Consider the following 17,274-nt stretch of genomic DNA (forward strand, 5'->3'; position numbering starts at 1 on the left):
CAGCATTTAAGTCGTGTCGATGGCAGCATTTTCGGCGAAAATTGTGCTGTCTGTTGATGTATTTTCACTGACTTAGGATAAACGCGGCCTCGATCGCCTTGGGTTATCAACAACCTCCCGAGACAACCTACAATCAGGCAGAAGCAAATATCTCAATTAATGGAAACCCATTATTTCTAGCTTAGTTTAACCTTGCATTTAAGTCGGAATTTACAACTAGTAAATAAATTACAGTATCAATTCTCATTCTAATTTACCAGAGCTCTGTATTATTCATGCTTACCTTGGAAAGTCGGAAAACCCTGCCACCACTGGTGCATCGAATTCAAGGTTTTAACATCCATCCTCATGACTCGAAGCATTAGTTTTCCCTCGATGTATATGATATATTTCCCCTCATTTTCGTTGGATTATCAATAATATTGATACACTGGAGAAACACAGGTACTCGAGCACTGAGGTACATGTAAGTTTTTAATCGTTCAGCCTTTGCACAACATTGAACACGCCACACGCGACGAAATTCGAGACTGTTCACGCAATAGAGTATGTCACTCAACAGTACGTCACTCTTCAGGAATGGATGTGAAGGTGTCATATGACTTAATTTAGTGCCCGAAAACTCTCACCTTAATATCAATTGCCTAAATTTCCACTTAATGAAATACTTCTGGGACTAAAAGTGACGTTGCAAGTAATGGTTAAGTCGCTTCTATAATTGTTTTGAGGGGAAGAACCAAGAATATAGTAAACAAGTTATCATATTTCACAGACAACAATTCATCCCAGCACTTCTCGACACACTCCTAAGACGCACTCTATTTCTTTGTTTACCACTGATACTTTCTACTTGATAATCTTGGTGTGAAAGAGCAAGTGATGGCAATGTTCTTCGAAAGGTCCGTGAAAGAGCTAAAAGCATCTAGTGCAGTGCAGTGCTTATATTTTATGGCGAGAATATAACAGTTCACAATACAGGACCACAGCTATGTGCATCTATGCCGCCGTTGTGATGCTCAGTACTCAGTGAGTGCAAATGATACTTTTTAAGTAAATCCAGAAGAAGACTACCAAACATCGACAGCTTGACTGAAGATCGAGAATTACATTTAACATTAACTCAATCGCTATCTCGTACTCAATGAGTACAAATTATACTCTTTAAGTAAAACTAGTCGCAAGGCTACCGAAAATCACGAATTACGCGTAACATTAACTCAATTGCTATCTCGTACTCAATGAGTACAAAGTATACTCTTTAAGTAAAACTAGTAGCAAGGCTACCGAATATCCAGAATTACGCTTAACATTAAGTCAATTGCTATCTCGTACTCAATGAGTACAAAGTATACTCTTTAAGTAAAACTAGTAGCAAGGCTACCGAATATCAAGAATTACGCTTAACATTAACTCAATCACCATCTCGTACTCAATGAGTACAAAGTATACTCTTTAAGTAAAACTAGTAGCAAGGCTACTGAAGATCGAGAATTACGTTTAACATTAACTCAATCGCTATCTCGTACTCAATGAGTACAAAGTATACTCTTTAAGTAAAACTAGTAGCAAGGCTACCGAATATCGAGAATTACGCTTAACATTAACTCAATCGCTATCTCGTACTCAATGAGTACAAATTATACTCTTTACATGTAAGTAGAACCAGTAGTAAGACTACTAAACATTGACAGCTTGACTGAATATCTATAATTACAATTGAAAATTAAAAGGTTTCACGATTTCCATTTTAATTACTTTACAAATTACTACTTTTAAAGTCAAAAAAGATCGGTACAGTTCTATTCGCAACTTCTACAGTGACACTGCCTTTATTCGCAATCAGATCTAGGTGGGCAAAATTGAGACCGAGAATTATACTACACAAGAAATCTGTGGCATATACTCATTGAGTACAAATTAAAACATAAGCAACACTTTGTTTGCAATATATTGCTTGGCAATAAAAAGACCTAGAGGAGAATTAAATCTCGATAAAGCTAAGCAACTGAATAAGCGGCCCTGGAAATGTCACCGATACGGGTTTATTCTGTCTTAGCATCATGCCTAGTGCTTCTATGATGAAGACGGCCGAACATTATCCTTTAAGATAAATCTGTGGTGACATTGTACTCAATGAGTACAAATTATACCGCTCTTTTGTGTCAAGAACAATAATAAGCAAAGACCAAGAATTTTACTTGCAGTTGAATCTTTGGCGATGTGAAACTCAGTGACTATACATTATACTGTGTGAGTAAAAAGCAATACGGTACGTTTACAGAGAACAAACGGTTGCAACCTCAACTTCTTTCCTAAGCTGTTTTATTTCTCTTTGCCGTTATATTTCTGCTTTGTTCTGATTCCTCTTGGTCGCCTTTTCTTTTTCTATTCCCTGTTTTTATCTCGTTCTTTTTCTTTGCTACCTGAAATGCAGAGTATAACACAAACTGAATAAGACTTATTCGGCCCGAGAAACTGGTGCCGCACTTGGCTATAACTTAGTGCTTTTCTAATACTTCTTATGTTCCAAGCAGTTCCCTGCGTCACATAATCATGTACTCAGTGCGTTCAACCGCGATGAATAGATGAAAAATTTATTTAGAAACACGGCTTAAAAATATCCGTTTTCGGTATTCTTCATGTGCAATTCAGCAATTCTCTTAAACTTGTTGAAATTTTTGCGGTGTTGATTTTCTGGAGCCAAAAATACTTGAAAATAATAAATGCCTCTCTTAATAGCCCTCTTTAGCTTAGGCAGTTTGTTTTCCCATTGTAGATCACGTGATATTCTCTAGAGAATGTTTCTTTTATCCATCTTAAAATTAATCATTCATACACATGCGACTATTTAAAAATTTGAAAGCAAGAATTCTCTAAAGTATCATCACGTGGTCTGCAATGGGAAAACAAACCTCCCAAGCTAAAGAGGTCTATTTGGCCTAATGAACTTGCTCAACAGGATTGTTTCGTAGAGAAGCACCATGCACTGTAGCTAAAGCTGCACTTCCCAAGGTAGCTTGTTCTTGGTTTGGATAGACAACACCCAATGCAACAAAGCCAATTCAATGAATGTTACTAGAATTAGAGCAGCACAAGGGGCACTGGTTATTGTGTAAGGTGAAGAATACCTGTCATACCTGAGTCTTCTTTGGCCATCCTACGACTACCTAAAATCAGATAAAAGAAGTATAGTTAATGCAGGCAAAACGTTGACTTTTTCATTCCTACTTAGTTTATACGTGCATAACATTTGTTTACAATAGAAGTAATGTAAGGTGTACTACTACCTGAAAAGTGTCAGGTTTACGTAGGCTTTTTGCAACTGTAATATTTGAAAAATCTCGTATAAATACTTAACAGCAAAATATATATTAGAACGTATTAGGTACATGCAGTTAACACGAGCTATTAAACCTTATAGTACTACCTCTGGAAACTTGTTAACTTTTTCTACAAGCATTGCAAGTTTCCCATCCATATCCGTCTCGTTTTCTCCTGGCAAGGAATTTTCTCTCAGACCTTTTTGGCTGAAGGGCGAGAGAAGGGAAATAAACCAGCCTTCTTTGCCCATCTCTAACAGTTGTTCTTCACTGGCAGAAGACCACAGCTTCCTTATCTCCTGTTCTGATGAAAGGTACTCCCTCCACCATCCACGCTGACAGATATCGAGTCTCACGCGGCACTTCTCAACTTTGTTTGCTAGCTCTAGTATTTCCAAAGATTTCTTGTGGTCTGGTCGGAGGAGAATTGGTCTACCAGTGGGAACACTAGAAAGAACAACTTATTTAATGATATTTTAACGGGAAGCTTTCTCACCCGTAGGTGATCTACAGAAAGGTCCCGATCCAAAATAACATTAAATTATTAAAAAATAAATACACAAATTAAAAAAATATATTAAAAATACAAAAGTAAATTATAGACTGATAGATTTAAAAAAATTACTTTTAAACTGACATATGGTGTCAGAGTTCTTCAAGTCACTGTCCAAGGCATTCCAGTCTTTAAAGGCATGATAACAAGTTCTCTGTTTACCCAGTTCCGTTTTACTGTTGGAAGTCTAAGATGATCTTCGGAGCGAGTGTTATATCTATGGACATCGCTATTTCTAGATAATTCAGACCACTATCTTCATTTGGCAACCACAGTTCGTCGCTGGCCCAGCTCTTGTAAAACATCTGAACAGCCCCTTCCTTCTCCTCAAATTTGAAAGCGTGTGGGTAGATGTGATTTGACAACTGCGACGCGAAAGGCTCCAACCAGGATTTATAATCATACATCTGTGTCACCTCATAAACATCTGGTCTAGGTGTAAAACTCTGGGATATGGCATCACAAAGCTCTGGAATTGTGCTCACAGCTGTCTTTCGAAGTTTTTGAGCAATCCTACTAAAAAACTAGAAAAGAAAAGAAAGGATTGGTTTTCAAATGTTTTGTTTGGAATTCGAACATCAAATGACTTGCAAAAAGGGGAAAGTAAGTTAGCCGCCCTAGCAGATTTTGAAATGTTAGCACCATGTTTGGGCTCCAACAAAGGGCTCCAAAGTTCACCTCTGTGAATCAGCATATCAACTTGTCATTCATTATAGCTAAAAAAAGCTTTTCCAATAAATCAATCAAACCTGGTCAACATCCTCATGAGTATGCCCCACCATTAGAAATGAGAGTCGGACCTGTGAAAAAAATATTACATGTGTGAAAATAACCTTTCTTGTTATGAAAATACCGTGTTTTACTGGAAGTGGCCTTCTGCAGGAACTGTATTGGTCCCTTAGGACATATGAAGAATGTGCTTGTTTTTGTATTGATTGATTGATTGATTTTTTTACTTATTTTGTGCGAACACATTGGTACTTGTATCTTAATGCTGCGAACTCTCGTCAATTTTAAAATATTTAGCAAACACACATTTCTTCAGTTCAATTTGAACAACATTGTAACACAGTATATGTATTTCCAGAAGTTTATGTAAAAGTATTACTCTACCCACCTTCTTAAATATTTTTTTCTGCACGAGAAAAGCACAAAATGCCATGATGTATCGGTTCTTACATTCTTGGTAACAATTGTCCATCTGCAAGTATAGTACGGGGGGTAATCTTCCCTTCTGAAAAAAAGGGTTATAATAGTACTATTACTACTCCTCCTGGAGCTGCTGCCTCTCCTATCTATATGTACTGTTCAGCTGAATCGCATACTCTTTGCGCCGCATACCCATTTCAGAAAAGAAGTTAAAGAATAGAAGTATAATAATTATAACACCACAATATATTGCACAACCTACACGAAACCCGTCTGAAACAAATGGCTACGAATCTCGTGGCAAGATTTTACATCAAACTGCCTATCCACCATTTAATCTCTACATAGAGAAAACAAAGTTACTTAATAAGTAAATATGATTATTTGAAATCAGTAAATGTAAGACATTTAAGTTCGAGCTATAATCAGACAAAACTTTATTTTTACAAACCTTTGCTGTTTTAAGGAGAATGTTAACGAGGATGTTGATTGTCAAATTTGAGTCATGAGGCCACTCCAGTTTGTCAATGAATGCGAACGCTTTCCCATCTCCATGCGACAACACACCAGTAACATGCGTCCTTAGAAAGCTGGATTCCGCAGCCTTATGAAAAATAAAACTGAGTTGTTGGCAAAGCGACATCCAACGGAGAATCGATTGGTGGGCAATAAATTAGTGATCTTCAGATGCGAAAGGGGAATTCTTAGCCTACCTTTGAAGCTTCTGGAAAGTGAGGAATATTTGTTTTCGCTTGATCCATCCCGTCTATTATCAGGCTAAGGTATTTCCTTGGTCTTTCCTCGGCGAGCATCTGGTGGCGGTAGTACTGTTCTCTCTCTTGCCTAACGTATTTCAAAAGTAGTTAGAAGCTGCCCACTTACGAGCTCCTTTTCAAGGCTTTATAAATGCGGAAAAAAACTTACATCTGCTGCTTGTTACGATACTGCTTCATTATCATCAGTTCTTCCCTCTTTTCCTTATTTCTGGTGACTTTCAAATAATCTTTCAGTAAGACACATACTCCACATTTTGTGAATCGGCTCTCCTGAAGAAGAAGAGGAGGAAGAAGAAAAGAAATTCAAAAATTAGGTTTTAATTTAGGATACGAGAAGCGCATCATAACATAAATAAACCTTTGAGCAAAATCCTTGTCTTTTATTTTGGAAAAGAAATGGCAATAATGTCAAAATGGTACACAAGAATCAACTTACATTGTTTTCTTCCACAAGCTATCGTTAGTATGAAAACATTAGTATAAAAACGAAAACATTTTCGGCGAAGCAAAACAAACATAAATTGCCACTGTCGGTCAACCATACCTTTGGAATAGTTACATGAGAGAAGTAATTCTCCCAGACTTTACGAAAGGTCTCCCCGGACACTGTGGAAGGGTTCCTCATACGTTCCATATCCTGAAGGTACATCTTGTAGATGTCCCTTTTGGTAAGGCAAGCAGGGAGACAGACTTTATCCTCGTGTGGCATGCTATCTCCAGATGTCCTCACAAATTCCTGAAACCATGCCCTCGCCTTAATTGCTTTTGTAGAAAGGCCTTTCGAAGAAGTTTTATTCATCGATGACGGAGTTCTACACACCCTTTTGAAGTCATCCCAAAGACTGTAGAACCTTCAGATCGAAAAAATGTGATTTTAGTCAAGGGCAAATTTTTAAAGTATCACTGTATGGGGGTGCTGACACATTGCCCTTGTTGCTGTTTCCCCAAAAACAACGTCTCTTGCGTGAGTCTACTTTCGTATATTTCTCTTACGCATACTGCGAACGGATTTCGGAGTTGCACTTCTCTCAACAGCAGAGTTATTGGCGGTTCGTGCCTCTCATTGCTGATTATAACTTCCATGAAATTCTATTTCACTAAAAAGAGGAAAGTTTGAGTGGAGTTTTTGCTACTTGGTTCCTGCTTACAAAGTTTGCCTTTTTCCTCGGACCTTTCTCGTGCTTTCAAATCACTATTTACAACTAACCTTCCATTGGAGATGTGATGGGCCCTGAGCCATGCTTTCCTGCACACCTGCTTTCCAGCTATAAGAAATTTCAAGTCATTAGCATGTGCCACTGTTGTCCCGCCTGCAACCTGGAAAAAGGAAAAAATGAACTGTTGCTGCTGCTTTTCCGAGCAATCGCCCCAAAACAACGTTCTGGCCTGCTTAAAATCTCCAAAGCTTATTTTTTCGGAACACTTTAATCGACAACACCATTCCTTTTGGTCGGCGCGCATTTGGTCTTCACTCAGCATCTTCTCTCTCCTCTTGGAATGCCCACCTTTACCACAAGTGGTTGGTGTCGAAGAGTCCTGAAATTGAAATTGAAATGTCAGTGAGAACAACTATGAACAACTCACGGGTGTCGAAAATTTTCCTTCGGCTTTGCACACCAAAGAAACAGGGGATTATTTAGTAAGTTCTGTTAGGTTAGACGGTAGTTTCACCATTTATGACAAATTGATTGGCTCGATACTCTTCACTAGTTACCTGCTGTGGTAGCGATGCAAAAGATTCCTCGCTATCACTTTCCGACAAAACATCCTCTGTGCTTGTATCCCACATCGACTCCTCTGAAAGATATTCCTTTAAAAAAAAGAAAAGCTACACTTGAAATTAAGTCCACCTTCCCCTACTCCTACTAAAACTATGTAATGCAAACTTGTGTCATTGTCTCAAAGGGCGTAAACCTACCCTACGGTCTGCATCACTATCTTCATCGTCCCAGTCAGGAGTTCCACCCTTCAGGCCCATGTCCTTAATGAAAAGCGTGCTTAGATCGTGAATTCCATACTCCAAAAGAGGTAAGTCGGACATCAAGTTCTTTCCACACCAGGTAATTCTTGTCGATGATGTAATCGTAAAGGAATGGTTGAAATTCACCATATCAATAACCTCCCTCCAAGTTAAACTCAAGTCTGCAAAAACGGTGCAGATATCTCCTAAACTTCTGTGTAAAAACAAGGTTGCATTGGTGGATGTTGGCAGTGTAATGTCCTGGTTCGAGGTCTTGGAACGACAAAGTTTATGTATACCGAATGCAATAAAGCATGCTGTTAAGGTAATGCAGTTTGTAAGTGCAACAGTAAGGAGGGCATAATCTGATTTTAAAGAATTGCAAGTAGAAATTGCATTGTCAATTAATACCATTTCTACTGTCATTGATGAGAATAATTTAATGACATCCTTCAAGGCTTCTTTCTCAACTGAAATTGCAATTCCTGTGCTAAGAGCACCCGCGTAAAGTAAGACATGTTTTATTTCTGCAAGTGCTGCAAGGTGTACCATCGCGTCCAACAAAATACCATTTATTCCCAGCAGGTGACCCGCGGCAACAACTGAAGCACAAGTCAATAAAAGTCGAGTTTTATCGTACATATTAAAGGCAAGTGCCGCACCATTGAGCACCGTTGAGAGTTCCTTTTCTTTGCGATTGGAAGGGATGAATTTAATGTTGTCACGGAGTGCTGGTGACTGGTAATACAATTGTTCTTCAAACATACAGAGCAGGAACACAATGTGTACGATCCATTAATAATGCCAGTAAACAACAACAACAGAGATGTCGTTACGATGAAAAAGGACAACAAGAATTCACTACCATCTGCCAGACTTTTGAAGAAACTTGGTGTCGTTTTCTCTGCTGTCATCGAACCACTGCTACTGTTAATTGTTTCTCGAATTGATTTGCAATCTGTCACAAGGAGAACAAAAACTTCAATTTTACGACACAATTACTGGCTAAAATCACCAAGCGATCGCAACAGTACACGTCAAGCTGTACTTACCGAGGAATGAGCCAACATTTGCGTCCCGGTGAGGAAAGAAAGCTCTCAGTAGGCTGCAGGGGCAATGAACCGACTCCAGAGGAAGGGGCAGCAAACAGAGGAGAAGAATTGTGCGAAATTTCCACATTTCAATATCAAAAACCAACCCAATGTTACACATTGCAAATAAGCGCCAAATCTAGATTTCCGTTTTTGAAAGAAGCGCCAAATCATCTTGAAACCATGGCGGTTTCAGTTTGGCCACTAAGGATCTACAAAAATTACTGATTGAGTAAAAAAGAAACTTTATGAGTTGAAACCTGATAACAACCAGTGAAAACTCAACTCTTCAGCTACTTAATAAGTTAACGCAACACTCAAGAAGTTGCAGATCACGATATATGCGATGTAAAGTCCGAGAATTTTCAGTTCAGGACTAATTCAAAAAATGCAAGAAGTCTTTATGGTGACAATACCGCCTTCCACGTTTTAGTTTTCTGCCACAGTCGATTTTGTTCTTGACAGTGATCATTTAATTAACGGGAATTAAATGGGTACATCTAATAATTGGCTACGAAATCCATCAGGTCATATGTTCATAAAACTTTATTTCATCAACGTTTCCTAAACTTTTCCTCGAATCCTACAGGAACACAATTTATCCACCTCCCTGAGCAAGGCTCAAAACAAGCTACAGATTTGAATTTAGTAAACTGATTATTTGCTCGAGTGTTGGTTATCTCACGCCAAGGTATATTCCTCACGTCAACTTAGATGTCAGGATACACGCACCATTACATCACTTCCGAAACTTTCCCAAATGGAAAGTGATGTACAAGTATACTGGCCACTCTTTAGTCAAATTTTTCAGCGTTGACTGCAAGCGCAGACCAACCAAGAAAGGATCTAGTAACTTCGTGACATGCGACTTTAAGTTATCATACTTCTGTCAGCATCAATTAGATCTCACATGGGTGTGTTACCCATAGAATGTTCCAAAAGGAGGCCAACAAGCACGTGCAATTTAAATAACTCTGGGACTATATCTCATTTTGAAATCCATTTCAGCCGGACCACAGTTCTATTCCCCTGATTTAATCTGGATATTTTATTGTTTAACAAATACTATAGTAAAAATAGCTATTTTTCAATGGTTTTTTATAGGGAAATCCGACTCTTTCTAAACTCTCAGTCATTAGCACCGTGACATGTCATGGATCATTGAGTCATGGATCACGGATCACGATTTCAGCTGAACCCAAATACGCGTCTTGTTGCTTATACGTAGGCCAATCTTCCTGTTTCCCACCTTGACCTATACCTAATAGTTTGGACTGGGGCAAGGCCTTTCTACCACGACATGTGACTACAGTGGACAGAAAGATCGCGATGCTGGAAGGCATACTACATTTGTTGTCTCTACAAAGCACTGAGATCTTATTCACTGACCTACGTGAATGCATGCAAAAATCACGGTGCTCAACCCTCTTATGCATCCATATACGTATCCCTACGCGTTGGCCTATCTATTAACTGCCCAACGCCCAATAACTAAGGCCTATACGAAAACACGTTTTACTTTCCGTTTCAAGTGGTATAAATACCGTATTTACCCGTGTATAATGCACACTTTTTTTCCAAAATTTATAGTTCGAAATTTGCACTGCGCATTATATGCGGAATCTTTTGTTTGTTGATTACACCGCTACACTCATTTGCATGAATACACGAAAGAACAATAAACTTGGTTTTAATAGGCTGTGATTAAGACTTTTGTTATAATAAAAACATAACTAACCAATAACAGCTGTTTAAATATGATAGATTAAAACAAATTGTTTTGAAGCATCTTTATTGGAATAATTGTAAACTTACGGGCAATCATGGCAGCAGAAAACACGAAGCGACAAAGTTACACCACAGCGGAGAAGTTGAAAGTTATACAATTTGCAGAACAGCATGGAAATCGTTCAGCCCAGCGACAGTTTGGAATTGCCGAGAGCAATATCCGCCTTTGGCGAAGAAGCAAGGAAAACCTAGAGAAAATGCCGCGACTTCAACGTGCGAATCGTGGAAGGAAAGCGGCTTGGCCTCGCCTTGAGCAAGATCTGATGGCTTGGATCACAGAAAAGCAAAACAACGGACTGGCGATTTTACCGGCCATGATCAGGCTAAAAGCGATGGAACTTTCTAAACATCCGCAGTATGACATCGCTGCTGGCGAGTTTAAGGCTACCAACCACTGGTGCCAAAGATTCATGAAGAGGAATGGTTTGTCATTGCGACAGAAAACCACGCTCACCCAACGTCTTCCACGCGACTACGAAGAGAAAATCGTGCAGTTTCACCAGTTTGTTATCAGGCAGCGAAGAGCCCACAACTATCCTCTTCATCTTGTGGCAAACATGGATGAGAGTCCAATTCAATTTGACATGCCATCAAATCGAACTGTCAGCACAATCGGCGATAAAACAGTGAAGATTCGAACCACAGGAAATGAAAAGAACCGCCTGACTGTCGTTTTGGCATGCACAGGAGATGGCTCCAAACTGAAACCGCTGGTCATTTTCAAGTGCAAGACCATGCCAAAGATCCAAAACAAACATGGCGTCGTAGTTGCTGTCCAAGAAAAGGGCTGGATGGACAGCGAAATCATGAAAATTTGGATTGAAAAAGATTGGCGTTGTCGAATTGGAGGTCTAAGTCGGCGAAGAAGTCTACTTGTGTTGGATTCCTTTGAAGCACACAAGACGGAGCAAGTGAAACATTTGCTGAAATTGGAGAACACGGATTTGGCCATAATTCCTGGCGGGCTCACCTCAGTACTGCAGCCTCTAGATGTCTGTTTAAACAAACCTTTTAGGGACAGAGTCAGGCAAAGGTGGATGGCATGGATGGCTGAGGGAATCCATGAACTGACAGCAACTGGAAGACAAAAGAAACCATCCGAAGAACTCATGTGCCAGTGGATCGGCGAAGCATGGCGTGATATTCCACGAGAAATGGTCGCGAGATCTTTTTTAAAGTGTGGAATCACAAATGCTCTGGATGGTTCCGAGGATGATTGTGTTTTCGACAGTTCTTCAGATGATGAATCTATTTTAGAAGATGAGGTTGTAGACGAGCTCTTCGCATCTGACTCAGAGTCAGAGGATTTTTACGGATTTTGAGGTACTGTTAACAATCTTAAAATTATCGCTCACTTCGAAACTGTTGTAAAAAACTGCTTTGTGATTCAGGAAAGTTTACCGGCAGGTCAACACAAATTACCTGAGTATTGTAAGCTTAAAAGTTCATGTTATTAAACTGTTGCAATGGAATATACTCATTGTAATGTTTGTCTTTCGTTGAACAACGATTTTTTTGTTTTTTCAAAAATTGTCCGGAAAATCAGGGTGCGCATTATATACGGGTGCGCATTATACACGGGTAAATACGGTATTAGTGCACGAGCACACCGAAAGTAGTTTCAAGTGATGCTAAGTGGAGTCAATTGTTCGTTCACTTTTGTCAACGAAGTTCGTTCTCATAATCCCAGCAAAATGTCCAACCAGGAACGTGTATCCGAAATGCCCGAGACCTCACGTTCACCTTCACCTTCAGTGGATTCACTACATCTACATCTAGCAGGAGATGTACCCCTAACAGAGGCTACCTTGATCCCCTCTTTTCCACAGCACATTGTCTCTCCTGTTCCACGGTACAGCTTTTTGAGAGACCTTCAGGGTGCAGATTTGACAATTTCAGAGCCTACCACGTTCCAACCCATCGTTCCATACCCAGAATCCTTGCAACGTTCCGAAGCAAGTGCTTCTTCAATGTTGAGAGAAGAACTAAACTTCATGAAGATGGTTCGGGATATGCGGCAAAACCTGTTCGGATGTGCTCGTGGTAGATTAATGGGAAGAGATGATCCTCCAGAAGAAAAAGCCCTTGCGCGCGAATGGATAAGAGAAATGAAAAAGATCTATGGTAGCAGCACGACTGCTTCTATGGCGCACATACGAGTCAGTTCAAATTACGTTAATAGAAAGGTAGCACGCGTGTATTTGAACAACTTTAAATCTGATGTCTTCATGTAAGACTAAAATATTCTTTATACATTCTTTAGATTACAGAGTATAGTACAATCGTCTTTGCCTAGTGCATGCAACAGTCATACATGTACGCACATGAATGTCCCGAGCTGTACACGTTATTTTGTTAAAAACATTCTTTTCAATGGCATAATGAAGTAATTTTCAAAACAGGTGATTTATTAAATTTCTGGGAACATTCTTAAACAAATTATTTTTCACTGAAGAGCGGAGAGTGCATATTCTAAGCATATTCTGAACTTGTCCTCGATATTATTCTGAAACACTCGTACGAGAAAAGAATAGTATAGGTTGTTAGATTAAACGGTGATTCACTTTTCAATAGAATCTCCAGTGCTATACATTGGTGGCTTCCCTGAGCCACAGATGCTTTGAACAAGTCAAAGAAATTGTTAAGAAGTACAGGCAAGGTCAATTGCTCCTGGCCAATAAGCACACCACGATAACGGCAAGTTCTTTTACATTTCTGGAAAAGAAGACTAAAGAAGAGAGGTACAGGGACCTTTCTGAAGTGGCGAAAGGGACAAAGTTGTTGTCAGCGATGAGGAAAATGCAACATGAGTTGCGTGAGAAAAGGAAAACAGATGAGGGAATTTCCAATTTGAGAAAACCTAACGTCAAAATTTCAAAGGCAAGTATATAACGTTTATCCATAATAGGAGGAACGCACTGGCTTACACTAATATAACACTGAACTAAAAACCAGATAAATATTTTACAGTATGGTCTATTGAATCTTCAGTTTTCCTTTTGGATCTCTGAAGGAAAGTTATGTTTGCATTCGCATGGTCATGTGATAGAAATCTGACTAGCGTTCTTTAACGTCTTCAAAGAACTCGGCCCGTGTCACGTTTCCTTGCAGCCAAATGAAGTCAGTGACAAGGAAGCTACAGATAACCTGGAGAAGCAGGTTGAAGACCTGAATAAACAGGTTGCCTCGGTACGTTCACTTTATCCTTGAAAATTAGTTAGTGTCAAAATTTAAGCCTTGTTGAAATATAGGTAGACGAAAATGCGATGTACTGAATACCGCAAACGACTTGAAGGGAAATACGTTACCTTTGCTACAGTTGGGGTCGATAAGAAATGGAAATTACATAGTCACCCCATCTAAAGTTTTCAATATTAAAGTTGCAGGAACAACTCAACAAAGTGAAGGAGGAAAAAACAGAACTGGAGCTCCAGCTGGAAAAAGAAGTCGATCGGTCCAAAAAGGTGAAACATATCTTTCGGGATAACATATGGACCACAAATCAATTTGCAGTTTCAAAAACTGTAGAATGCAAAATATTCTGAAGATTGAAGACAGGGGATGCTCACTGACGTGACAAAGGCGTAAATGCCCGAGAGCTGACCACGAGGCCATGTTTTCAAACCTTGAAAAACAAACGTATACTCAAACACGCCTTTAATACGCTATATGTATGTGCCTTAAAATTTAATAGACTTTTTTTTTCCTTCTAACAGGAAACCGATAAACTGAGGAAAAACCTTGAAGAAGCAAAATACCAGGTGTATGACATAAAAGCCCGTTGGCTAGATGATATTAGGAAGAGAGATTTAACAGCTGAAAAGACCAAGGTACGCTACTTGAAACTAATATGGGCACGTTAAGGTTATCCAGAGGTAATGGTATATTACAAATCCTAAAGAGATGAATCAGTAGTGTCCAGTGCCAATGATATGTTGCCAGTGTGTGTGGGTGTTAGGAAAGATACTGGCAGTAATCCACCGTACATTTCTTATAAGAAGCATTCCATGAAAGTATCAACCTAAACACTTTTGAAATGCAAAATTCCTTCCGATATTCCCTCCTCGAAAAACATGGTGTCATGTAATTTTTCTACCACACGTTTACTTAACATGTTTGCTTTTAGGTCAGCGCCCAAACACCCTCGGTAAAAGCAACAACGTTGGTGACCGCAAGTTCATCTGAAAATGAAGAGAGCGAGGATGACGGAGAAAGTTCGGAAATCGAGGAAATTGTGGTAACAAGGGTACAAAATAAAGAACTGTAAAATGTTTTTCCTGCTTTGTCAAAAACAGAAGTAATGTTATAAGGTAACCCAGGCATACATGATTCTTTTAGGAAAAAGTGGTTGCAAGTTCTGCAATGGATGACCTGAGAAAGAGATTCAAGAGGACAGAAGATTTAAACTGCCAACGACAGGAGCAGGCAAGAAGTCGATCATCAGCTCCACGTGCTCCTCGTTTAGTGGAAGAACTGAAGTTGGAGAGATGATGAACAACAATCAAAGAAACAAGATAAGGTAAGAATGGGAAATTTTCTTGGGAAGAATAGTGCTGATCAATTCACTGATTGCAATCTTGCAAATTTGTAAGCCACTGCCATTTGCTTCTCTTTAAGGTCCATCCCAAAGTTAATGAGAACTGGGCGGTGTACTGCTCTACCTGGGGTCGAGAGAGACCTTTGATTGGAAGGGTCTTAAAGGTGAAAGAAAACAGTATTACATTAGGCTGGCTAATTGGTCGATACAAGCGCACTTGGAGTGACTGGAAGAGAGCAGGAAAGCACCAAACGCAGGAAATACCACTAGAAGACCTACTTATGAAAATAGAATTTGTTGAAAAAAAAGGGGAAAAAAAGTTAAGCAATGAAACAATAACGAAACTTAAAGAGAAATACAATGATAAAGAGAAAGCCCCATAAGATAAAGATTGTTTTACTCTAGTTTTATCACAAAGTGAAACATTTGTTTTAGAACCTTGTCCTGTCAATCTGTGACAATTTGAAGTTCCGCTGTTTCTCAATGTAGCAGATATTTGGTGAGGAATCTTGTATGTCACACATAGGTCAACCGGATGTTTGAATTATTGGATTAACATTACACATTTTGATTGCCATGTTGATTGCCTCAGTTCGCTTTCCTACAACAAACAAAAAATCTGCTGTACTCATTGAGTATGACATTGCCAACTCAGTATAATTTGTACTCGCTGAGCACGAGATAGCAATTGAGTTAATGTTAAGCGTAATTCTCGATCTTCGGTAGCCTTGCTACTAGTTTACTTAAAGAATATAATTTGTACTCATTGAGTACGAGATAGCGACTGAGTTAATGTTAAGCGTAATTCTCGATCTTCGGTAGCCTTCTTTAAAAGTAGCAATTTGTAAAGTAATTAAAAAGGAAATCATGAAACCTTTTAATTTTCAATTGTAATTATAGATATTCGGTCAAGCTGTCAATGTTTAGTAGTCTTACTACTGGTTCTACTTACATGTAAAGAGTATAATTTGTACTCATTGAGTACGAGATAGCGACTGAGTTAATGTTAAGCGTAATTCTCGATCTTCGGTAGCCTTCTTTAAAAGTAGCAATTTGTAAAGTAATTAAAAAGGAAATCGTGAAACCTTTTAATTTTCAATTGTAATTATAGATATTCGGTCAAGCTGTCAATGTTTAGTAGTCTTACTACTGGTTCTACTTACATGTAAAGAGTATAATTTGTACTCATTGAGTACGAGATAGCAATCGAGTTAATGTTCAGCATAATTCTCGATCTTCGGTAGCCTTGTTACTAGTTTTACTTAACGAGTATAATCTGTACTCATTGAGTGCAAGATAGCAATTAAGTTAATGTTAAGTGTAATTCTCGATCTTCGGTAGCCTTGCTACTAGTTTTACTTAAAGAGTATAATTTGTACTCATTGAGTACGAGATAGCAATTGAGTTAATGTTCAGCGTAATTCTCGATCTTAGGTAGCCTTGCTACTAGTTTTACTCAAAGAGTATAATTTGTACTCATTGAGTACGAGATAGCAATTGAGTTAATGTTCAGCATAATTCTCGATCTTCGGTAGCCTTGCTACTAGTTTTACTTAAAGAGTATAATTTGTACTCATTGAGTACGAGACAGCGATTGACTCAATGTTAAGTGTAATTCTCGATCTTCAGTCAAGCTGTCGATGTTTGGTAGTCTTCTTCTGGATTTACTTAAAAAGTATCATTTGCACTCACTGTACTGAGCATCACAACGGCAGCATAGACGCACATAGCTGTGGTCCTGTATTGTGAACTATTATATTCTTGCAATAAAATACAAGCACTGCACTGCACTAGATGCTTTGAGCTGTTTCACGTACCTTTCGAAGAACATTGCCATCACTTGCTCTTTCACACCAAGATTACCGAGCAGAAAGTATCAGTGGTAACAAACAAAGAGTGCATCTTAGGAGTGTGTTGAGAAGTGTTGGGATGAATTGTTGTCTGTGAAATATAACTTGTTTACTATATTCTTGGTTCTTCCCCTCAAAACGATTATAGAAGCGACTTAACCATTACTTGCAACGTCACTTTTAGTCCCAGAAGTATTTCATCAAGTGGAAATTTAGGCAATTCATACTAGGGTGAGAGTTTTCGGGCACT

At 38.9% G+C, this 17,274-nt stretch overlaps 1 protein-coding gene and 2 long non-coding RNA genes across 4 annotated transcripts; 1 reads left to right on the forward strand and 2 right to left on the reverse strand.

The window, feature by feature from the left end:
- Nucleotides 1-1,476: 1,476 nt before the first annotated feature.
- On the reverse strand, nucleotides 1,477-3,608 carry LOC145483431 (uncharacterized). Of its 2 annotated transcripts, XR_014048919.1 has the most exons (3): nucleotides 3,428-3,608; nucleotides 3,138-3,167; nucleotides 1,477-2,423 (listed from the first exon to the last, which is right to left on the reverse strand). It is a non-coding gene; the product is annotated as an uncharacterized LOC145483431 (long non-coding RNA). The 2 variants fall into 2 exon arrangements; XR_014048920.1 differs by lacking the exon at nucleotides 3,138-3,167.
- Nucleotides 3,609-4,029: 421 nt separating this feature from the next.
- Nucleotides 4,030-5,873, reverse strand: LOC145483429 (uncharacterized). Its single transcript, XM_081461937.1, has 4 exons — nucleotides 5,474-5,873; nucleotides 4,991-5,107; nucleotides 4,623-4,673; nucleotides 4,030-4,397 (listed from the first exon to the last, which is right to left on the reverse strand). The coding sequence occupies exons 1-4, from the start codon at nucleotides 5,663-5,665 to the stop codon at nucleotides 4,047-4,049; spliced, it is 711 nt and encodes a 236-aa protein (XP_081318063.1). The 5' UTR covers nucleotides 5,666-5,873; the 3' UTR covers nucleotides 4,030-4,046.
- A 7,532-nt stretch (nucleotides 5,874-13,405) lies between these two features.
- LOC145485867 (uncharacterized) lies at nucleotides 13,406-15,082 on the forward strand. Its single transcript, XR_014049233.1, has 3 exons — nucleotides 13,406-13,826; nucleotides 14,354-14,467; nucleotides 14,764-15,082. It is a non-coding gene; the product is annotated as an uncharacterized LOC145485867 (long non-coding RNA).
- The last annotated feature ends 2,192 nt before the right edge of the window (nucleotides 15,083-17,274 follow it).

The sequence above is a fragment of the Orbicella franksi genome, chromosome 4 (assembly GCF_964199315.1).
Source record: "Orbicella franksi chromosome 4, jaOrbFran1.1, whole genome shotgun sequence".
Taxonomy (NCBI): Eukaryota; Metazoa; Cnidaria; class Anthozoa; order Scleractinia; family Merulinidae; genus Orbicella; species Orbicella franksi.